At 45.1% G+C, this 23,751-nt stretch overlaps 1 protein-coding gene across 9 annotated transcripts in view; it reads right to left on the bottom strand.

The window, feature by feature from the left end:
- The window catches only part of Catspere (catsper channel auxiliary subunit epsilon), a 120,180-nt gene that overhangs the window by 33,488 nt on the left and 62,941 nt on the right, over positions 1 to 23,751 (bottom strand). For 7 of the 9 annotated variants that reach the window (XM_076548029.1, XM_076548030.1, XM_076548031.1 and 4 more), the window contains 5 exons: positions 19,282 to 19,759; positions 11,690 to 12,132; positions 9,381 to 9,439; positions 7,718 to 7,793; positions 2,879 to 2,931 (listed from right to left, as the gene is read on the bottom strand). In XM_076548029.1, the coding sequence (XP_076404144.1) occupies positions 2,879 to 2,931; positions 7,718 to 7,793; positions 9,381 to 9,439; positions 11,690 to 12,132; positions 19,282 to 19,759 (1,109 nt within the window). The remainder of the gene's footprint in view (positions 1 to 2,878; positions 2,932 to 7,717; positions 7,794 to 9,380; positions 9,440 to 11,689; positions 12,133 to 19,281; positions 19,760 to 23,751) is intronic. The other 2 variants (XM_076548034.1, XM_076548035.1) reach the window with 1 other exon arrangement.

Genomic DNA, 23,751 nt, shown 5'->3' with positions numbered 1-23,751 from the left:
AACAAAAAACAAAAAACAAACAAACAAAAAAAAACAAACACAGCAAATACAATTTTATCTAGTAACAAGTAAAACACAAAACAAAGCAACAAATCTTGGAGAGGGTGTGGAGAAATTGGGGCCTCCACACATGGGTGGCAGTACTGTAACCATGGTACAGCCATTGTGGGCAATGGTTTGGCAGCTCCTCAATAAATTAAAGGCCAGACTGACATGTGATCCAGCATCTTCATTCTGTAGTGGAAACCTGAAGCAATCTAAAGTGTGCTTCAATAAAAATGTATACACAAATATTCACAGGAGGCCAAAGGCAGAGTCTCATCAAAGCTGCAACAGGACACCAGCTGCAGCCTCCCTCTCCACGGCCCACATCTCTTGTGGGTCCCACAGGCCACACCCCCTTGTGGACTGAACCTCTCTCTCTTGTCACTGCGTCCCAGCCTCCAACACCAGCAGCCACTCCCCGTGACCATACTAGCTCAACAGACCAGGAAACACAGGCAACACACAGCCACCATACACTCCAAAACGGAATACAAAGGATCAGTGGACCACAGTTGGTTCTTTGTGAAAATCAACAAGATAGACAAACCCTTATCCAAACCGTGGATCTCCCTGGGAAGGAGAAATAGAGTAGATTTTTATGGGTAGACTGGGGACAGGTAGGGGCTGGAGTGGGAGGAGGAGATGAGATGGAGGGTGAGAGCACAGGGAGAGCTGGTTGGAATTGGGGACATTTGGGGTGTCGTGTGGAAACCTAGTGCAGTGGAAACTTGCTGGGTTGAATGAGGACTTCTGGTAATGGGGGACATGGAGTCTTAACTGGCCATCTCTTGTAGTCAGGCAAGCTTGCATTCAATTGAGTTGTTAGCCAAGTGAGTCCCATGGAAATCCCCAAACAACCCAGGCTGATATTAAGGCGAAAGGTTGATCTCTGAAAACTGACAGTGGGGGCCCCATTGCTGAGGACAACATCTACACAATTCACTAAACGTGGAGAAGTTGAACTCGTGCCTACATGGAACCTTCACCCCTACAGTCTAGTCTCTTTGGTGTGGAAAGATACTTCGCAGGCTACTGAAAGAGAAATATGGAAACCAACCCAGCCACAAAACCTTTGACCTACAAGCTGTCATGCCTGCAAAATATGCTAGGGCAACAGTGGTACAGAACTTGTTTAACCCTGTGAAGCTGTGTTGTTTTGACTGTCTAAAACACCTGGTTGGTCTAATAAAGAGTGGAGTGACCAGCAGCTAAGCAGGAGAAAGAATAGGTGGGGCTGCCAGACAGAGAGAATAAACAGAAGACAAAAGAAGAGGGAAGAGTGAGAAAAAGGAGAAGGAGAGGAGGATGCCAAGGGCCAGCCACACAGCCACACAGCCAGCCACAGAGTAAGAAATAAAGATAGACATATAGAATAAAGAAATGTAAAAGCCCAGAGGCAAAAGGTAGATGGAATCGTTTAAGAAAAGCTGGCTAGAAACAAGCCCAGGCATTCAAAAGTAAGAATAAGTCTCCATGTATTTATTTGGGAGCTGGGAATAGACACTTGTTTTGGACTAGAGCAAGCCATTTCCTAAATACTAAGATGTAAATCCATGACCTCCAACCATTCACACTTCACACTCACGCCCTCACAAAGGAAGTTGTTGTCTTCATTAAGCACTGGACCTCAGTCAAACGTTCTTGTATGTGTTGACTCAGATTCTCTACCGTTCGGAAGACAGCTTTACAAACGGGCAGCACAGTGTGCCTCATTGTGAGGGTGAGGAAATTCAGGCCTTGGGATGCTCTGAGGGGACTGTTGGTGGTTCTGTTAGGCTATAATAAGAAAACCTATCCAGGAAAGAGTGCAGGCAGGAGAGGCCTCTCTAGCCCAGGTGTAGACAACTCTCTGACAAGAGGAAATCGTGAGTAGTTCAAGTAGGAAAGAAAGCAGGGGAAGGGTTTCTCCCTCTTGTTTTCTGAGACTGTGCTATAGACTGCTAGGTAACAGCAAACACAGAGCCCGGCTTGTGAGGAGGGAAAGGGGCTGTCTTAGTCAGGCTTTCTATTGCTGTGAAGAGACGCCATGACCACCACAACTCTTATAAAAGAAAACATTTTGTTGGGCTGTTTATAGTCCAGTGGTTCAGTCCATTATCATCATGGTGGGACATGGCAGCATGCAGGCAGACGTGGTGCTGGAGAAGGAGCTGAGAGTTTTACATCTGGACTTACAGGCAATAGGAAGTGAACTGAGACACTGGATGTGGCTTGAGCATATATGAGGCCTCAAAGCCCGCCCCCACAGTGACACACTTCCTCAAAGCCAGTCCCCACAGTGACACACTTCCTCAAAGCCCGCCCCCACAGTGACACACTTCCTGCAACAAGGCCACACCTCCTAATAGTGCCACTCCCCATGCGCTTACAGGGGGCCGATGACATTCAAACTCCCACAGTGGTACCAAAAGAGATGCTGCCTCAAATGTAAATGTGACTTGTCAATCATTTCACACCAGAGTCAAGAGAACCGGCTCGGGGGTTAAGAGCACTGGCTGCTCTGACAGAGGACCTAGGTCTGATTTGCAGCGCCCCCTTGGTGGCTTACAACTGTCTGTAACTCTAGTTTTAGGGGACTCGATGCCCTCTTCTGGACTCTCAGAGCACCAGGCAAGCATGCGGTGTACAAATATATGCTCAGGCAAAATACTCACACACATCAAATAAAATATTCAAACTAACTGAAGCTGGACACCAATTCCTGTTCAACTTTAGATCTCATCATGAACATGCCAGTTAGGGACTGGTGTTTTCAGCCGATGATTACCACTCCATGCACCATTTGTTTTAAAGCTTAAGAGTAAGACCCAACCAATGGACGTGATATACTTACCCTCTAACCTGAATGTGCTTATTTGCATCACATCCAACAGCAATTTCAAACACCTGGAAATGAAGTAATTTTACAAAGTGAATTCAGCAACTCGGGCTCGCACGACCTGAGCTAGCTCTAGAGCCAAACACAGTTATTACATTTTAGATTAGAAACAAAGACTGAATATGCCTTATCTGAAACGCGTGGCAGCAAAAGTATCCCAGGTTTTAGAGTATTTGCATGTACCTAATGAGGTATCTTGGAGGTGAGCCCCACTGGACCTCATCTTCTGCCTCTGCCGCTGCAACCCTACCAACTCCATGCTTGCAGCTGGCGTTGTAGACTCTGCCAGCAGGCATCTATAATGTACTTCACTCACGCAGTAATTTGTCAGGGAACTGAGTAGCCTAGCATGCAGCAGCTTCTCTTGCTTTGCTACTTCCGGTTTACACAGCGCTAGTCTTTATTCAAAGGAGTAACAGGTCAACCAACTACTGATAGGCTACATACCAGGCCTATGGATATTTGTTTTAAACACCCTAACCTCACATGTGTGATAATCCTTCTGTTTCCTTCCACGTGCTGTGATTACAGGTGCCGTGCGTTTCCACATTCCCAGTGTGTATACGAACTACCGCGGATACCGTTGCTTAGCAGCCAGCACAGCGTCTGCCAGACTGTGCGAGGCTTTATTAACACAGCTGGTGCTTACCGGGAGAAACTCTTGCATTCAGTGGGAAAGGCAGCAGTGACATCATACAGACATTCCACATGGAAAAGGGCAACATTAAAAGAACCAAATATAACTCCACTGTGAGAGAGACCCTACCTCAAAATATAAGGTGGATCGAGATAACATCTGACATCAACCTTGGGCCTCCACAGTTGTGAACACACAAACGCGTGTGCCTACATGCATGTACATGTGCCTATACACCACAGATATATACATATATACAACATCTATTGCAGTCTGATGTGATGTGTGTGTAAGATATACATGTGTGTGTGTATATATATATATATATATCCCCCATTTTTTGGATATAGGGTCTTGTTCCATTGTCCAGGCTCTCCCTGAACGCTTGAACTCAATTAATCCTCTTGCTTTTTGCCTGACCCTGATTTGAAAAATATATTGTTTTTGCCCCTGAATCCCTCCATTGTTGAAAAGGTCAAATGCTTTTCCAGGAAGGACATGGTAGAATGATGACTATTTAAAAAAAAAAGAGAAGCCGGGCGTTGGTGGCGCACGCCTTTAATCCCAGCACTCGGGAGGCAGAGCCAGGCGGATCTCTGTGAGTTCGAGGCCAGCCTGGGTTACCAAGTGAGCTCCAGGAAAGGCGCAAAGCTACACAGAGAAACCCTGTCTCGAAAAACCAAAAAAAAAAAAAAAAAAAAAAGAGAGAGAGAGAGAGAAAGAGAGACTTTTTATTTCTTTTGCTATTCATACCTGGTAGCCAGATGCATCGTATTTAAAGTTCAAAGGTTAACATCATTGAATCTCTACCATTAAGAACCCTTGGCCAGGGGTTTGGGATTTAGCCCAGTGGTAGAGTGCTTGCCTGGCCAGCGCAAGGCCCTGGGTTCGGTTGTCAGCTCCAGGGGAAAAAAAAAGAACCCTTGGCCAAAGTTTTACTCTCTCAATGCTTAGAAATATATTGCTTAAAAATTACACACAGCTTATGTAGGACTAAAGTAAGGACTATATTAGCTTTAGAAGAAAGCTTAAGAAGACAGCCAAGGTTGAAAATATAGCAGATTAAAAAAAAGAAAGAAAGAAAAATAGCAGATAACTGCTTTCAACTTCGTAGAACTGCCCGTGTTTCTGTCAGAGCCAAGGGCCTGGTTCTCTCTCCCCTGCCTTGAAAGCCATGGCCTTCTGGTCCTATTGCCAGAGGCCTTTTCCACAGGGGGAGTTCTTGGATCTCATTTGCTTACCATCTCACCCACAGGATACGATTTATTTTCCCAACAAAGCTGACTTGCATCTCTTATTACCTACGTTCACTCAGTCTTTTCTTCACTGTGAAATTCACCCAGCAGCAGCACCGCCCTGCCCTTGCGTTTCCTGAGCAGTCTGTATCCCATCAAAGGGTGGCTGTACACAACTCTATTGTGGTCAGGACAAATGGTGTCCATCACATGATGGTTTCATTTATAATACCCCATTCTCATCCTGGTCTCAGTGGTCAAAAATCACAAGCCCCAGAACCAGTGACCCCAGCTAGGATTAAAAATATGAACTGTCGCCGGGCGGTGGTGGCACACGCCTTTAATCCCAGCACTCAGGAGGCAGAGCCAGGCGGAACTCTGTGAGTTCGAGGCCAGCCTGGGCTACCAAGTGAGTCCCAGGAAAGGCGCAAAGCTACACAGAGAAACCCTGTCTCAAAAAACCAAAAACCAAAAAAAAAAAAAAAAAATGAATTGTCTTGCCGGTGCACCTGGAAAAGGAGCTGTGCAAAGAGGAAGCCTGCTTTCTAAGGAAACTACAGCACAGGTTAGGCACGCGGCCTTCTGGACATCTGCTTGGAGACAATCTGATCAAGAGCCTAAGAGAAACCATTTCTCTTTAGTTCAGAGACAGGACAGGACTGCTCTTGCCTCAGCTCAGGGTCGGGCCCGGCAAATTTTATTCGATGTATCTGCGTATTTGCCTGCTTGTTTGTGTGTGCATCACATGCATCCAGGTGTTCACAGAGGCCAGAAGAGGACATGGGAGCCCCTGGAGCTGGAGTTGCAGTCAGTTGTGAGCCAGCCCATGTGGGTGCTAGGAACTGACCCCTGGGAACTGAACTCTTAGTCACCAAGCATTCCCTCAGCAGCAGGCCCAGCTTAGGGAACAATGGGTCCCACATGGGAATTCTAGTGGCCGTTGTCACTGATATGCTGGTGTGCAACATATTAGAGCTGTCATCCCTTCATGGAGTAAATTCTTCTCCCAAAGAATTAGCAGGGACACCTGGGGGCTGGCCTACACTCCTGCATGTCCAACTCTTGGTGCATGGTTGAAAGTTGACATGCTGCCTTGTTGGAGATCACGGTTCTATTTGCTGCGGGCAATGAGACCACACAACAAAGACGGCAGGCTCCAATCCAGACGGCTCACTGTGGGTCATTTGGTCTGGCAGTTTTAACACGAGCCTGGCGTCATCGGAGGGAGAAGAGGGTAGAGCTGTCTGTCTCCGGACGCTTTTCCCAGGAGGCCAATCACTTATCTGGTAATTCATGAGCACGGCTCCAGAGCACAAAGAAGGGACTCTGTGCTTGAGAACACACTCTCTGTTTGGTGGACAGGTTTTGACTTCCCTGTCTCTGCCGCATGACATTCTCCTGTGGCTTAGGAGGGCTGCTGCACAATACTCCGTTGGCTTTCTGAAGGTATCCACAAAGGTCAGGGCCAAACCTCTCAAGGCAGAAAGTCCAGACTTAGTCAGAGCTGCAGTTTTGTGCTCCCACTGCACAGTGCAGGTGGTGAATATGGGTGGTGCCGTGTGTGTGTGTGTGTGTGTGTGTGTGTGTGTGTGTGTGTGTGTCGGGGGGGTACTGCTAACACAGTGCTAGGCAGCAGGTACTAGCACCGCTAAACATCCCGTTTACCCCAGTTAAACCTGGCCCTGGTACAAACAGGGGCTTGCCCGGCATCCTAAAGAAGGGGCACCAAAGCCCTATTCCATTTTGTGTGCCTGTGTTCCTCTTGTGCCCACTGTATACCGGCTGGCTGCTGGTTAGACTGAGAAGGCCTGACAGATCACAGACCCAACGGAGGTAAGTACCGGCGGCTGCCAGAACATCCTGCGGCTGTTTCTCACCTTGGCGCTGTCTTCTGTGCCTCGTCGTGGGGTCCCTCTGCCTGTGCCTGCTGTGTCCACTCATTCTTCAATCACACATTTCCTCTATCTTCTCCCCCCCTCTTTCCCTTCTCAATCATAGTTGCTTTCTCTCCCCTCTGAGCTACTTGGTGACTGTGTGCTCCGTGTTGTCTCACACCAGATGTATTTCCCTCTAGGGAGGACACTTTATAATTCCCATTACCAAGTACACAGACGGAAAGACAGAATATAATGGGATAGAATCAGCTCTTCTGGAAAAAAAGAAACAAATGAGTCCCTCTGGATGAATGAAAATGCATGATCCATGTGGGTGTGTCTGGCAGGCTCCTTTGACAAATCCTACCCAATTGCATTTGTTCCCATTAATTTTGATTTTTCTTTACACAATTTACCTTCAAACCTTCAAAAACTAACAGTGCCACCCTCTTGCGTACATTTATGCAATCCCACTTTAGGTGAGAGACTCATAGAAGACAGAAATCGTATCTTCTGCTTCCAAAGCAAAGGAGGCTTATCTTCCCCGTGAAACCCAGCAACATGAGACATAGAGGGGTGAGGACTGTATGAACATAAAATGTATTATTTAGTTTATGAACCATACCTTTTTTTGGTGTGTGTATGTGTGTGTGGTGTGCTTGTGTGTGTGCCCATATATGTGTAGGTACATATGTGTGTAGGTGAATATGCATGTGTGTACTTATGTGTGGAGGCCTTAGATTGGTATCAGGAGTCATCCTCCACCACTGTCTACCTTATCCTTCGAGGCAGAGTCTCTCTATTGAGCTCAGAGCTCACAGACGTGACCAGTCTATCCAGCCAGCTTGCTCTGGGGATCCCCCGACTCCACCATCCAAGTGCTGGAATTACAGGTGGGCTGCCATACCCACCCAGCATTTCTGTGAGTTCTGAAAATCCAAACTAGTCCTCAAGCTTTTGTGGCAAGTGCTTATCTAGTGGTCCACCTCCCAGTCCCTGACTATATATTTTTGAAGGAAAATAGTTGATCTCTAACCCAGTCACCCACCTGTTTGGCCATCGGACATGTTTTTGAAAATTGGCTAGGTCGGAACTGAACAAGCATGAGACCCGTGTTCTTGTCCCTAGGAAAAACAATCCATACAGGTTAGTGTAGAATCATGACAACAGGAGACAGATAGGAATCTGTCTCCATGGAGAGCAAATGGGAAGTCCTAGTACATGTGGGGGGTTGAACCCTGTGAGGAGCTGAAGAGGCCTGGAAGGTGGCTACTTCCGCGAAGGCGGCTCTTTATAATGTCCTGTGGCAGCTCCAGCACTCCACCCACCCCGCCAACCCTCTCTGCTCCTTTATGTCCCATGCTTTGACCAGAGGTTGGCACAGCAGGAAACAGGAGTGAGCATCCACCAGCATTTTAGGTACTTCTCATTCCCTTTACAGATGCCCTCAGTGCCTGGATCCTGAGCTTCTTTACCCGATGCTTTGACCTGCTTTCTCCTGAAGTGCTCCCTTTTGCTCTACAGAGTTCCCATCCCACTGGCAATACCTTTGAAACAATGAAGAGCAATTCACCTCCTAACCTCATCGAGTTGCATAATTGATTTGATTTGAACTCAAAGAAAGGTCAGATATAACACCTTTCTTAGTTACATACATGTGCGTGCGTGAATGTGCATGCGTGCGTGCGTGTGTTAGTATGGGACAGAGGTTGACATCAGATATCTTTCTTGATCACTGTCCACCTTGGTTTTTGAGACAAGCTCTCTTACTGAACCAGGACCTCACTGATTGGACTACACTGGCTGACCAGTAAGCCCCAGGGATCAGCCTGTGTCTCCTGGCCCCAGTGCTGGGGTTACAGACGTGTGTAGCTTTTACATGGATGCAGGTGATCCAAATTCAGGTCCTCATGCTTATGTGTCAGGCACCTGACTGACTGAGCCGCCTCCTCAGCCCCTGATTTTATTAACGGCACTCATCATCAGCACTCGGGATTATTCAATTGACTCAGTTGCTTAGCATTTGTCTTTTCCCACTGGAGATAGATTCTGATGTGTGGGTACTCAGTCTTTCTATTCACAGTTAAAGACTTTCTCTGATATGAAGATGTCTTCCTTTTGATTAAGGATATTATGTAGAGACTTTGAGTTGGGAATTAATGATAAAACATGCATGAAAATTATTGAATTAACAAGTAGCTGTTTTGGTTTGGATCAGAATGGCTTACAGGCTCACATGTGGCATGGTCCCCAGGGAGCTGATGGACCTGAAGGGGGTGATGTCCTTCAAGGGGAATGTTGACCCTGGTTTCTTCCTCCTTGGCACCTGGCTCATGGGATCCATCACCTGCTCTTGCTCTGATGCTACTGCCTTGCCACAGTTCCAGAAGCAATGGGGCTCAGGGGCCTGAACTCAAAACTTCGAAATACCCCTTCCTCACTGGATCTTAGTTGCTTCAGGTGTTTCATGGCAGCTGCAAAGCTAAGCTGAGGCTGTCTCCTATTGTCTTCGGCAGGGTGAAGGAGACCCTTCAGGCCACTTGCCACTCGCAGGGAGCATTTACATTTTAAAGACGGAATATTCATTTCACATATGTCTAGACATGCACAAGAATTTGAAGTTTGGACATTTGAAAGGGTGTGAGTTCATTTAAATGAAAGAAAACATAGGCATGAGAAACGCAAGTAACATCTTTAAAAGTCATGCTTACTCTAGCTTGAAGTAATCTTTTACTAATTCGTAGTTTGTTGTCTGAGAGAACGTTGTATACTGAAAAAGAAAATGGAAAAGTTTCTGTAGAGCAGGAAAGGTGGAAATGGGCCCTCAAGTTAGTATCCTCTAGGTTTGCACGTCTAGGTTCACTACAGTGGGTTTCAGTGTTCACCACTGCAAACCAAGCTTCTCTAAGACACACTGTGTACTTTTAGACATTTAAATATTTGAGTAAGAGAGCTGATATACTTGAGATGTATTTACTCTGTGTGTGTGTGTGTGTGTGTGACATGTGTAGGGGTATGCATGTGCTACAGCATACATGTAAAGGTCAGAAGGCAACTTGAAGGAGTTGGTTCTCTTCTGCCATGTGGATTCCTGGGGTCAAACTGAGATCATCTGACTTGGTGACACATATGTTGTGCCCATGTGTTCCTTGTTGAAGCCAGAGAACAAACTCAGGTGTTGTTTCTCAGGCACCATTTGTGTTCTTTATTTATTTATTTTTTTTTAGATTTTATGTGTATTTGCCTGCATGTATGTATGTATGTATGTATGTATGTATGTATGTATGTACCATGCCTACGGTGCCCTCAGAGCCAGAAGAGGGCATCAGTCCTCCTGGAACTGGAGTTACAGATGATTTTGAGCTATCACATGGGCGCCAGGAATGGTACCCGGGTTCTCTTAACCACTGAGCCATCTCTCCAGATTGCCCCCCCTCCCCCCGAGGCAGGGGCTTGCTGTCACTGATGTGGAGCTTATCAAGCAGGCCAGGCTGGCTGGTGATGAACCATAGGGATCTGTCTGTCTGTCTCTGAGAACATGATGCTGGGACTGAAAGTGTGTGCTACCAACGCTGAGTTTTTTTTTTTTTGTTTGTTTGTTTTTGTTTGTTTGTTTGTTTTTGAAATGTGGGTTCTGGGGATCGAACTCACGTCCTTGTGCCTGGACCACCTCCCTCGCCCGGGTTAATTATCTCACTGAACTTCTCTCTCCCCAGCACTTGGCATTTGCCACTGCAGTGCTCTTGTTTTTTAATGGCTCCTGGTTTCCTGAGCTCGGAAGACCAGGAGGTAAGCTTGCTTTCTAGTACTCTTCTCTGAACCATCTCACATGTCGTCTTTGCCTCATTGCTCTGCACAGGGTATTTGCCAGAACCCTTTCTTCTGTTGTTTCTGAGTATTTTTAAAAATGTTCACCCGCCTTGTGAATATGCCCTTCTGTAATTTCAATCTTCCACATTTTGTGTATTGTATATTGATAATTAATATATTTTAATGTATAACAATACATTATATAATATAATAATAATGTAATACTGTATGATGATATGTTGTGTATTAATAATACTGTATAATATTAAAATATAATATGCAATAATATATACCTTATATTTACATCTATTATAGTAGATGGTTTGGAAATATGGTTGCAATAATTCTGCACACTCTGTGTGTATACTCCTCTACAGTGTGACATAACTTGTTTGTCTAAGAGGTAGTCTATTTCCTTGGGTATTAGATCCCTCCAGAGGAACAGAAATAACAGTTTATTAGATTGACTTACATGATGTGGGCTGGGTAGTCCAACAGTGGCTGTTCTCAAGACTCTGGAGTCAGTAACAGCCTGGCGGCTACTTTTAAAGTGGGGTGTTTTTGATTGGTTTACACGATACAGTCTAGATAGTCCGACAGTGCCTGTCCTCATGTTGGAGAGGCTGAGAGGCCAACAGCGGCTTAGTCTAGGAGACTGGCAGTCTCAGCCGTCCCAGTCTGGTGCTGAAAGCCTGCAGGTTTCCTGGAGATCTGCAGGTTTTCATTCCATGTGGGAAGGACAAAGAATTTGGGTTCTGATGTCACCAATAACAGCGGTAGCTGCGGCGACAGTGGCGGCAGCAGGAACTGGGCAGACAAACTCACGAGAGAGAGAGAGAGAGAGAGAGAGAGAGAGAGAGAGAGAGAGAGAGAGAGAGAGAGAGAGAGAGAGAGAGCGCAAAGGCAAGCAGGTAAAAGCAAAAGGTTCCCTTTCGGACTTGCTTCTATCTGGGTTGAAGCTCAGATGCCACGGAAAATTCAGGCTTCCCATTTCAATTAACCTATTCAAGAAAACCTCTCACAGGCGTGCCCAGGAACTAACCTAATCTAGATAATTCCTCCCAAGTGTGCAGAGACAGGTGGACCCCTTGGGCTCACTAGTCAACTAGCCTAGCCCACCTGTCTAATGACACAGCCTGTCTCTCGAGAAAAAAAGAAGCTAATGGTTTTAATTTATTCAACCCAAATAAATAAAAAAATATTAACTTACCATAGTTTTAGTACAGAGTCCTGAGGCAATCTCATAGGAGAGGTCTTGTGTCCAGGTTAATATATTTGGGCCATAGTGTTCTATAATAATAGAGAGACCCATATTTTCTTTGTAGACTATTTGAGTCCAAATTGTCAGGGTTTCTCCTTTGTCAATAAAGTAAAAATCACTAAAAATATTGTGTTGAAATGCCAGATATGGGCATCGATCGTCGCTTCTGTAAACTGAACTTTCTATCTCCAGAAATAAGGGGTATTCCTGTCTCTGCATGAGGTAGATTTCACTAAAATATAGGAGATATACTTTGGCAGATCTGTTGAAGTAAAGTGCTGACTTTATTGTGCTGTTTGCCCATATATGTAACTTAATTATATCTGTAATGTCAGTCTTGGAAAAGAACATTACATTATTTTCCATTTTTATCAAAATACTCCCAAAACGATCTGGAAAAGAGAAAAACGTTTATGTTATTTAAATTTTTAATGTGTGTGTGTGTGTGTGTGTGTGTGTGTGTGTGTGCGCGCGCGCGCAGAGTGTGTGCATGCATATGCTGTAATGCACACTTGGAGATCAGAGGACAATCTGTGAAATGTGGGTCTCTCTGCCTTGTGGGTTCTGGGGATCAAACTCAAAGACCGTCAGGCTTGGCACCGAGCACTCTTACCTGCTGAGCCGTCTCACCGGCCCAGCTTAAGTAGTCATAAATCCTGTTTTTATTGAAGTATACTTTTAATAAAAACAATTGCTTGTATAATGACTATTTATCTTGAAAAATTAGAATGAACAAGCATGAACTCCTACCTTTGAACTCATATGAGGACGTCTTAAATCCTGAGTACATTTCTCTTCATATTCACTATACCTCTCTTATATATCGTATCACACACACACACACACACACACACACACACACACACACACACACACACAGTTTTCAGTAAAGAATATGCATATGGCAAGGACAGGACTATTAGGGAGGATAATGTTACAGTCAGATCTGTGTTTTCTTCAAATTTATACCCTGGAGCCTTCATCCCCACTTCCTGGAGCCTGCACCCCCACCGTAAATACATTGGGGATAAACAGAGCCTTTAAGGAAGTACTTCTAGTTAAATGAGGCCACGGGCAGAAGACACTAATTTAGTGGGACTGGCATCCTTGAAAGAAGAATATACCCTTCTGGGGAACTCTCTCTTTACACATACACACACACACACACACACACACACACACACACACACACACCAGTTCCTGTGAGGACATTGAGGAGGAGACTGTCTGTTGGCTCACTGGAATTCATTCCTGATGGTGCCTTGATCCTGGACTGGCATAGATATGAGGAAATTTATGTATCTTGTTTCAAGCACTCAGCCTATGGCATTGTGTGGGTCGTTATAGAAGAATAAGGTATTCCTGACTAGATGGAGAAATCTCCAGCTTTCTCACCTTAACAGAGATGCTGTGGGACGGTCTGTATGTCAAATTGCTCTGATTGGTCAATAAATAAAACACTGGTTGGCCAGTGGCCAGGCAGGAAGTGGGTGGGACAAGGAGAGAGGAGAATTCTGGGAAGCAGAAGGCTGAGGCGGAGAGACACTGCAGCCGCCGCCATGACCAGCAGCATGTGAAGACGCCGGTAAGCCACCAGCCACGTGGCAAGGTATAGATTTATGGAAATGGATTAATTTAAGCTATAAACACAGTTAGCAAGAAGCCTGCCACGGCCATACAGTTTATAAGCAATATAAGTCTCTGTGTTTACTTGGTTGGGTCTAAGCGGCTGTGGGACTGGCGGGTGACAAAGATTTGTCCTGACTGTGGGCAAGGCGGAAAACTCTAGCTACACAGAGACTTTGCCAAAAATAGAATAGGTCTTAGGCAACACTCAGAGACGACTGGTGAGAAGCAGGGAGGCGGATTCATGCAGTCAGGTTCATGATACTCAGTGTATCTTACATTTGCAAGTAGAGTAATTAGTAAATCACTAATTCATAAATTACCATAAATAATATACTAATTGAATTTGCATAATCAGAAATGCATGCAGTAGATCAAAAAGTGGAAGGGAGGAAATGTGTGTAGGGATGACATAATAGATCTCTTTGGTGAATGATTAAGCAGTTATAGGATACATATAGTATGAATCTGCATACAATTAGAAACCTCTCCAAACCAGACAGTAGATGGGGGAGTGGGGGAGATGGCTTAGTGGGTAAAGGTTCCTACCACCAAACCTGATGACATGAGTTTGGTCCTGAGATCCACATGATGGAAGGAGAGAACCAACTTCTGCAAGTTGTCCTCTGACCTCCACGTGCACGTACTCACCCCCCCTCCCCCGCCCCAATGAATAAAAAAAACCAACCAGAAAAACAGGCTGTTTTAGGGCAACCTTAGGTGCCAGTTCTCACCCTTCCACTTCGCTTGAGATCTTTTGACTTTTATTGCTCACTAGTGTGTATTCCAGGCTAACTGGCTCACGAGTTTCTGGAAGTACTCCTGTCTCTACCTCCTAACCTGCCACAGCGATGCTGGAACTACAGACATGCACTACTGTTTCTGGCTTGGCATGGGTTCTGGGGTTCTGAACTCAGATCCTAATAAAGTGCTTTACTGGTCCTCATTTATAGCTTTTAGTGAAGACAAAGATGGGAAAGAATGAATTAGCTAATCATGGCGCTTGGGAAGCAGAGAAAGGCCACTGAAGTCACAGAGAAGGAAGAAAGGGAAGGACTGCTCATGAAGAAAGGTCGAGAGGAGGGAACTAAATGAAAGGAGAAACTTTGGTAGATAAAATTGAATTTTTTTTCAAAAGGGGGAAAAAAGCAAAACAGAAAAACAAAAATCCTAGCAATGTTTTGCAACAAGGGAGAGGAAGAGTCTCGAAAGTAAAGATTACAAGTAACCTGGAATTACAGGCACGGAGAGAAATGTGAGTGTGGGAGAGACCTGGCTGAGTCTAGATGATGAGGATTCCAAAATGTGGCACAAGCCTCTGAAAGTGCCTTGAGCAGGGTAGAGTGGTCATCCACGGGGGTGGAGGGGGAGAGTGGGATGGGACACGTTTGGCAATGGTGCTAAGTGACAGTGAGATAGGCCGGAGACAGATGGCCATCTCATGCTGTTAAGATAAACCTCACTGGCATATTCCTCATATAGAACATCTAATAGGAAGACTAGAAAGTACACAGAACGGCCAATAAGCACAGACTAGGTTTAGTTCTTGTATGTAAGAACTCTACATAATAAGATGAGATTCACACACATCCCTTCTATCAATGGTACCCATCAGATACTGTAGGAAAGCAGAGGTCCTTCCACGGTCCTCCCATGCTTGGGAGGGTGCCACTCCCTTTGTGTCTACCTGTGTTCCTCTGCTCTTTCTCTGGGGCAGGCTCTCTGCTCCCTCACTCTTCCCACTCACCGCCTCGTGTGGAGGCAGCTCCTGACCCACCCTTCTGTTCCAGAGCAGCTCCTGACCCACCCTTCTGTTCCGGAGTTCTTGCAAGTTACAGTAATACATGCTCATTTTGTTTTTAACTTGCATCATCCGAATGCACTATGTCTTTGATTTTTACATTCAGCCTTTGACTTTTCCCCCCCTGCTCGGTCCCATCTATTGGTGATGCTTTCCCTTGTGTTTTCATCTCCTATGCTTCTGTTTGTTTTGTTTTCCCAAAATCTCACTTTCCTTGCTGGATTTCCATGTTGGTTTCCTTGTCTTATATCCACTCCCTTATTTCATTCACTTGCTTGTTTGAATTCCCTTTAAGGTTACTGATTTAAAAAAACAAAACCAACCAAAAACAAACAAACAAAACTAGATTCTTGAGTCCTTACCAGCATTTCAGCTACTTCAGCACCCTCAATTCATTCATTGAGGCGTTCAGAGAGACTGCCTAATACTGGCATGTTTTCCCCTTTTATTTCACCTGGGCCTCCAATCTATGGGATGGCGCTGCCCCATTCAGAGTACGCATTTCCCCCTTAATCCTACCTGGAAATACTCAGGGGCTTTCTTTACTAGTTTTCATGCTTTACTAGTCATCTCTTTCTTAGTCAACTTGACAACCACGATTAACCATCAAAGTCCACTGCTTGTCAATTTGGCATTCAACCTCCAACCAAAATAATCCACTGTTGGATCCCCCTCGACCCCATAATGACTGGGTCCCTTTATCTTCCAACCAAAACACACTGAGATTCATCTCAGTCTTCAAAGTCCAAACAGCGTTCAAACTCCCAAGTTTAAAGCTTCTTCTGAGATTCAAGGCCAACTCTTAGCCACAAACATGAACAAATTATATACTTTCGAGGCACATTAGCACAGAAGAAGCACTCCTATTCCAAGAGAGAAAGATGAGGAGAGAAAACTGGGAAAGCCGTCAAGACGAATGTTGACTCCTACGGCAATATTCCCAGTATTCAAGGCACACTGTGGTGGTGGGACGCGGGCCCCAAAAGTCTAGGGCAACCGCACTGGGGTGGCCTTGTGGTCTTCAGCCTGAATGGCCTCTCTCTTGAGCTGGCTCCACAGCCGTTCCTGGCAGATATTCCACATTCCCGAAAGCTTCGATACCCTGGCTTCTCCAAGGAAGGCCAGGCTTCCCCCTCATAGCTCTGCTCATCACTTTTTCAGGGACTGCCTGTCGGGACAACAATGATGTCACACTGCCTGGCCTCACAGGCTTTCTTTGGGAATTTTGATAGACGCCTCCATGACCCCATTGGCTCCTGCAGTCTGCACACCTACAAAACTGGCATCAAGCGGACGAAGCCAGGGTCTGTTGCCAATTTCGGGGTTGGCCAGGCTCCCTTGGACCACAGCCACACTGGCCTCTGAGTACCTAGGTGACTGAGCATAGTGAAACGAACCCTGAGGAACAACTTCTGAGGGCTTCTGTACCAGCAGGGTACCCTGCAGGCTCTCTTTTCAAAAGGGAAAACCTCTCAAATGATTTTATTCTTTGATACCTTTGAGTGTGCACTGGGTGAGGCCTACCCAGTCCCCAAGGTAACTTTTCCTGTTGTGCCAAAGACAAAACACATGGCTTCTAGTTAATGGTGTCAATTTCTTCAGAAAGCAGGCCTTCCTCAGTCTTACGTTCCCATGGACCTTTCTGTGCAAACAGCAAAGGCGTCTATTATTTTTCCTCCTTGTTCTCAAGGTGAACCTTATTAAAGCAGCCAGCAAAGCCTGTAATATAGGCTGCCTTGACATTCCCTTCACATGATTAATTTGCTTTTTTCTTTAAAATTCAGCCTCTGGATATGGGCAGTCTCTGGACACGAGCAGAATGTTGCCAAGTTCTTTACCAAGCTGTAACGTGGATGTCTTACTGGATTCCCAAGGGGCCCTTATCCCAATCTCTTTGCCCGTATTTCTTTTCTTTTCTTTTGGTTTTTCGAGACAGGGTTTCTCTGTGTAGCTTTGGAGCCTGTCCTGGAACTCACTCTGTAGACCAGGCTGGCCTCGAACTCACAGAGATTTGCCTGGCTCTGTCTCTCGAGTGCTGGGATTAAAGGCATGCACCACCACCACCACCGCCCGGCTTCTTGCCCACATTTCTGCTGACAGTCTGGTCTTCTGAGCTCTCACCAGAACTGGTCCACTGAGCTTGGTGTACAGAGCCGGAGAGGCGATGGCCCAGCAGTTGAGAGCATTGTGGCATGGGCAGCACTAAACTGCCTGTACTTCCTGCTCCAGGCGACCCTTCTCTGGCATCCCAGACACCTGCACCTGTGTGCTTACGCCCCACCACACACACTCACATATATACATAACTAAAACAAAATAAAAATAAGTCTTAAGCCTAGTATGCAACATTCCAGGGCTTCTCGAGCCTGTTCCTCCAAACTCTTCCAAATTATCCCTACAAATTAGTCTCGGAGGCGTAGGAACTACAGTCAAGCCCGGCCACGTCAATGACTGTGTCTGTCTGGTACCGTTTTGGTTTGGTTTGGTTTGGTTAGTCATGTTCTCATTATTGAAAGAAACAGTTTAGGAGGAGGGGTGATTTTGTTTGGACTTAAGGGTTGGGGGCGGAGTCTCTAGCGAGCTGACTCTGACTTCGGGCCTGAGTAGATAGATACTCAACATCACGCCAGCCAGAGCGTGTGAAGGGGGAGGCTGCTGGGTGTGTGGTAGGCAGGACGCAGAGGAGCGCCTGCAGTGGCTGGCTTTCTCCTCGTACCTCTTTGACTTCATTCAGGGCTCCAGCCTATGGGACTGTGTGACGGTAGTCAGGGCAGGGTCCCCCACCTCCTTTAGCCAGCCCTCTCTGGAAATGCCGTCACAGACGTACCAAGAGGTGCCTTTTTGCCAATCTCCTTAGGCACCTTTCAATACAAATATCATGGCTGTGTGAGATTTGGAGCGCCTGCTGCTCATCCACGTAAATGTGTTAGGAAGGCGGCAGGAAACAGGAGCAGTGAGATCAGGCTGGGGCTCCTGGCTGCAGGGCAAACCACAAGGATCAACAGAGCCCAGAAGTCAATACAACGAGCTCTGGGACGCTTGGCTATTCAGAAGTTATGATGCTGAGGATAAAAAATAAAATAAAGCCGGGCGGTGGTGGCGCACGCCTTTAATCCCAGCACTCGGGAGGCAGAGGCAGGCGGATCTCTGTGAGTTTGAGGCCAGCCTGGTCTCCAAAGAGAGTTCCAGAAAAGGCACAAAGCTACACAGAGAAACCCTGTCTCAAAAAACCAAAAATAAAATAAAATAATAATAAAAATAAAAAAAGGCTGAGGGGCAGAAGCTGGTGACACAGGAAGGAGGAGGGGGTGGGGTGGGGGAAGAGGGTCCCTAGAAGCCAAGTGAAAAGGCATTTTAAGGAAAGGGGATCTAAACTTGGGGCATCAGGCTTGCGCAGCAAGTGCTTTTCCACATGGACTCATTTCCTTGGCCTGGTTCTGTCTTTTCAAAAGATGAAAACAGAGGCATGCATGGAGAACACAGTATGGTGGACAGGAGGAGGAACTGGACAGATGTGTCCGTGAGACAAGTAAAGGCAAAAAAAAAAAAAAAACCCAAGAACCAAGAGAAAACACCCCCACCCCCCGACCCCCTAATCCCAGGTTGCGCAGAGGAACATGTCCTGCTGGCACTTTGATTTCTGGCTCCTAACTAGCTTGTAGGACTGTGGCCTGGAGCTACAGCTCAAGATACTTATTGTGTGAACCTTAGGAACATTAAACAGTATAATGCTTCCAGAGGCAGGCGGATCTCTCAGAGTTCAAGGCCAGCCTGGTCTACAAAGTGAGTTCTAGGACAGCCAGGGACTATTACACAGAGAAACCCTGTCTCAAACAAAACAAAACAAGAACAGTACAATAACCTCTTTCTCTGACAAATATACAAACTGCTTCCTTAGCATCTGCCAAGCACGTGACATGAAACTTTTGAGTTTGCCATTCTGCTACATGGGATCATGATCTAACGCTGGTCAAATTTAAAATCTATTAAGCTCTAGGTGCTAAATACATGCCAGTAACCATCAAAAGAACCACACACTGGAACATTTACAACCTCTACATCATCAATATAACGAAACCCAGAATACTTTTTAACAGGGTTGAGAATTCCTCACCTACGATGACGTTGTGGATTTTGCTGCCATCCGATAAACTTGACAGATTCTCTTCTCTTTCTTGTGTTTTCATAGTCCCACTAATAGTGAAGTTTCTGTAATAATAGTAAACCCTGTGTGCATCCCACAGGATTAAGTCTGGCAGAGCCGAGTAGAGAAAATGCGCGACTAAGTTGCTGCTCATGGGCAGATCTAACTGGAAGTCCTGAATCGTCCACTCTGTGGAATCCTCGTTGTAGAGCAGCATGCGGGTATGCTTGGTGGTCGCAGAGGAGGGGTAGTGGTGCAGGATCAGGGCGAGCTCCAGAGGGTGCCACGTGTACTCCACACTCTGGATCACGACGGTGTCGGAGGGGTCGAGCCTGAGAGCCGCTTTCAGTCTTGCACTATCCATTATTTTCACAAATCTAAATTCAGAATATCCAAGGTAAAATTCACTTTTTGTCCATATGGCAAACAGGCTCTTTTTCCTTGCACTCTAGAAAAGAAAAGAAAAATCGAAAAATCTTCAGCGACAGAGAGTGGCCTAGCAATTCCGGTCCTTCTATTTTTCCTACACTTGACGGTCAAGAGTAGAGGTTGGGAGAGTAGCCCCATGGCAGCATGGATGCTTGGGTTCCCAAGACCCTGGCTTCCATCCCCAACACCAAAAGTAATAAAATAAAAAAGAAGTAATCATCACGTTTTCTTTTAGCAATATTTCAGAATAATACTTTGGCACTAAAGTCCATTAAATAAAAAAAACCATGTCATATTACATATCATGAAAAGAGATAATTCCATTAATTTTTCTTATGTTTCTAGCAATAGAAAGAATAGATAATATTTTCCTTCAAACTTTCAGATACACAAGCCTTTCCTTGCCTACTTATCACTCTTACTAAGCATGGTGGTGTATACCTGTAATCCCAGAAGTTAGGAGATTAAGGGAGGAAGATTCTGAGTTTGAGGCCAGCCTGGGCTACACAGTGAGACCTTGTCTCAATAACAAACACACAAACAAACCCAAATATCCCATGACCATGAAAACAACAGTAAAAATCTTTAATTTTTATCATTTTATACCAGTTATCTATGTGTTTCTATGACACTAGGCTACTTAAAGTACAATACTAACAATGTGTTATAAGATTTATTGCATATTTAGAAGTAAAATATGAGGCCATACAAAGGACTGGGGTATAAATACAAAGACACGGTCATAAGGTCCTACAGTGTTGTGACATAAAATTAGACCCTGATAACTTAAAGATGATTATTATAAATCTCAGCATAGCAACTAAAAATAGTTTCTATTTTTAAAAAAGTCTATATGAGACAACATAAAAATACTAAAAAAAAATTTACAATCTATTTAGAATGAGGCAAGAGTGGAGAAACAAAGGACCAAAGAACTGGAGGGACAGACAGACAGTGCTGCTGTTGGGAGGTGGTGCAGTGGTAGAATGGTTGATTGACAAGGATGCACAAGGGCCTAGATCAATCCCTGGGAGAGGGGGAAAGAAGTCAAAATAGTGGTCTTTTATTCCCCCCAGAGGTTGTGTGTGTGTGTGTGTGTGTGTGTGTGTGTGTGTGTGTGTATGTCTGTGTGGTGACAACATGCTCACAGGTGTTCGGGTGCCCAGGGAGACCAAACAAATACATTGGATCTCTCGGTACTGAGCTGTAGGCCTTTGAGAGCTGCCCATTGTAGGTGCTGGGATTCAAACTCTGATCCTCATGATTGAGCAACAAACACTCTTAACCACCGAACAATCTCTCCAGCCTTCCAAATAGTAGTCTTAATCCAGCCATTAATAATAGTTAACACTACATCTAAATAGATTCTACTCAAAGGCAGAGATTATCACCATTATTAAAAAAAAAAAAAAACACAAAAATTTGTCAAGTCTATAAGAAGCTCTCCTTAAATACAAAGACACAGAAAGGGTGATGGTTATAGAGAAGGAAAACATGAGCAAGAAATATTTAAGAGCCAGGGGCTGGATGTGAGGTTCTGGGTCCTAATCCCAGCCCTGCAAAAAGAAAAATACAGGATGTTTATAAAGAAGATTAAAGTGAAATGCCATTTCACATCCACTAAGAGTTGAAATGTTGAGAGATCCGATACGCCACAGTTTGGTTAATGCAGAACCACTATGTAAACAAATCTGCTATAGGTATTTTGTAATTACTACAGCTTTTGAAAACAATATTGGCATTGATATGTAATAGAAGAAAGGCCCTACTATGTGGTGATACTTTATTTGTGCTGAAATGTGGCGATATTTTATTTGTATGTTAATAAATAAAGTTTGCCTGGAGATCAGAGGTCATAGCCAGCCATAAATAGAAGTCAGGTGGTGGTGGCACATGCCCTTAATCCAATCACATGGCAGGCAGAGCCTCCTGTGTTCAAGGACACAGTCAAACTGGTGACACACACCTTTGGCTGGGTTAAGAGCCAATGAGAAGGCAGAACAGCAAGGCAATAAAGGTGCAGGTTAGACAGGAAGAAGCTGGTTCTCTTGGGAAGCTATGGTGATGTGGTGAGCTAAGGTTAGTTGGTGGCTATCACTCTGATTTCTATGGCTTTCACCTCTGTATTTGGCTCTGTGTTTCTTATTTAATAAGACTGTTTAGAAATTTGTCTACACTACTATGGCATCCCTTCCTATCCCTCAGCTACTTCTTTAATGTGGAAACAGAGATTTCAGACATTTCTTCTTTTCTAATACAGAGATTTGTCTTCCCAATTTCTATGATCAAAAACTCTAACCAAGCTGGGCGGTGGTGGCACACGCCTTTAATCCCAGCACTCGGGAGGCAAAGGCAGGCAGATCGCTGTGAGTTCGAGGCCAACCTGGTCTACAAAGTGAGTTCTAAGAAAGGTACAAAGCTACACAGAGAAACCCTGTGGGGGGGGGGCAAACAAACAAACAGACAAAAAACCTCTAACCAAAGCAACTCCAAGGGAGAAGGATTTGGGTTTATTTGGCGCACAGTCCCAGGTTACAGTCCATCACTGTAGGGAAGTCAAGGCAGGAGGCTAAAGCAGTGTTCCATCCACAGTCCAGAGCAGCGGCAGCCAGAATGAGCGCATGCAGACTTGTGCTCAGCACTCTCCCCACACATAACACTGTTCAGGACGTAAACCTAGGAAATGGTCCTGCCTACTTTTAGGCTTGGCCTTCATCAATTAACAATAAAGATGGTCCCCAGAGGCCAACTTGATAAAGATAATTACTCAATAGACTTTCCTTTTCAGGTCTTACATGTACGTAACCCACATAGATATTGTGAATTCAAACTCCTAAGTGACTGTGAGTGGGCTGTCATTTAGGAAATCCAGAGGGAAACACTTAAAAAATATTTCTTTTATTTTTGAGATTATAATATACATCATTTCCCCCTTTTCTTCTTCCAAATCCTCCCATATCCCCTTCTTGCTCTCTTTCAAATTCATGATCTCTTTTCCATTAATTGTTGTTACATGCATATATTCTTAAATATAACTGTCATTTTAAAAAGTATCCTAGGGTTTAGAACATTTAATTTTTAGATTTATTTATTTTATTTCATGTGTATGAATGTTTTACATAGATACATGTCTGTGCACTCATATGCGTGCCTGATGCATAAGGAGGTCAAAAGAGGGCATGGGATCCCTTGGGACTGGAGTTACAGATGGTTCTGATCTACCATGTGGGTGCTGGGAATCAAACTCAGGTCCTCTGGGAGAGCAGCCAGTGCTCTTAACTGCTAAGCCAACTCTCCAGCCCCTTCTCTTTCTGTAACAAAAGCTGACATAGGTTTGGATGTGTTAGGATCTCTTTGAAGGTCGTTATTTTATGCAAAAAAAAATTGTTCCAGATTCCCGTCTTTGCTCTGTCCTAAGGCTTTACCTCCTGGTATCTGAACTCTGACTGTCAGAGGTCAGTCCCAAGGATAGCTAACGTGTTGGAATTTGCATCTTCCTCTGGGCCAGTCTGTTGGGACAGGTTTTTTTCCTCCCAGAATTTCTCTTCCTGTGAGGACATATGAGGAGGTGGGAATGGTGGTGTATCCCTTGATTCTTGTCTTCCTAAAGGAATGAATTCAGTCAAGACGTAGGCTAGGCCGAGGCTTATGTCCTAAAGCATCAGTGTAGTTGGTAAAGCTAAGCAGAGCACCCCAAAGAGAGAACGGAGTGGGCTGCCCCAAGATAGGGAGCAGCGTGGTGGCTTCTGTGTTGTGGATTTATCAGTTTTGTACGAGTGTTTAAGAGGTGAGTGTTAGGGCAGCCAGGCTCTTTAGGACCTAAGCAGAGAATGTTGTAAGAAAGCCCCGCCCCATCTTTGCTACCAGGAATAGCCCGCCCCCTGTCCAGGACTCAAGGCAACTGGAACTGTAGTCACACATCATTTAGACCTATCCTTCCTGGTCAGCTTGGCTATTTCATACATTTTAATGTTCAACTCATATGTTTGTTCTTTACGGTAGCATATTTCT

The sequence above is a fragment of the Peromyscus maniculatus genome, chromosome 11 (assembly GCF_049852395.1).
Source record: "Peromyscus maniculatus bairdii isolate BWxNUB_F1_BW_parent chromosome 11, HU_Pman_BW_mat_3.1, whole genome shotgun sequence".
In the NCBI taxonomy this organism is placed as follows: domain Eukaryota; kingdom Metazoa; phylum Chordata; class Mammalia; order Rodentia; family Cricetidae; genus Peromyscus; species Peromyscus maniculatus.
Note: the sequence above shows the minus strand (reverse complement) of the source record. Positions and strands in the feature narration are given on the sequence as shown.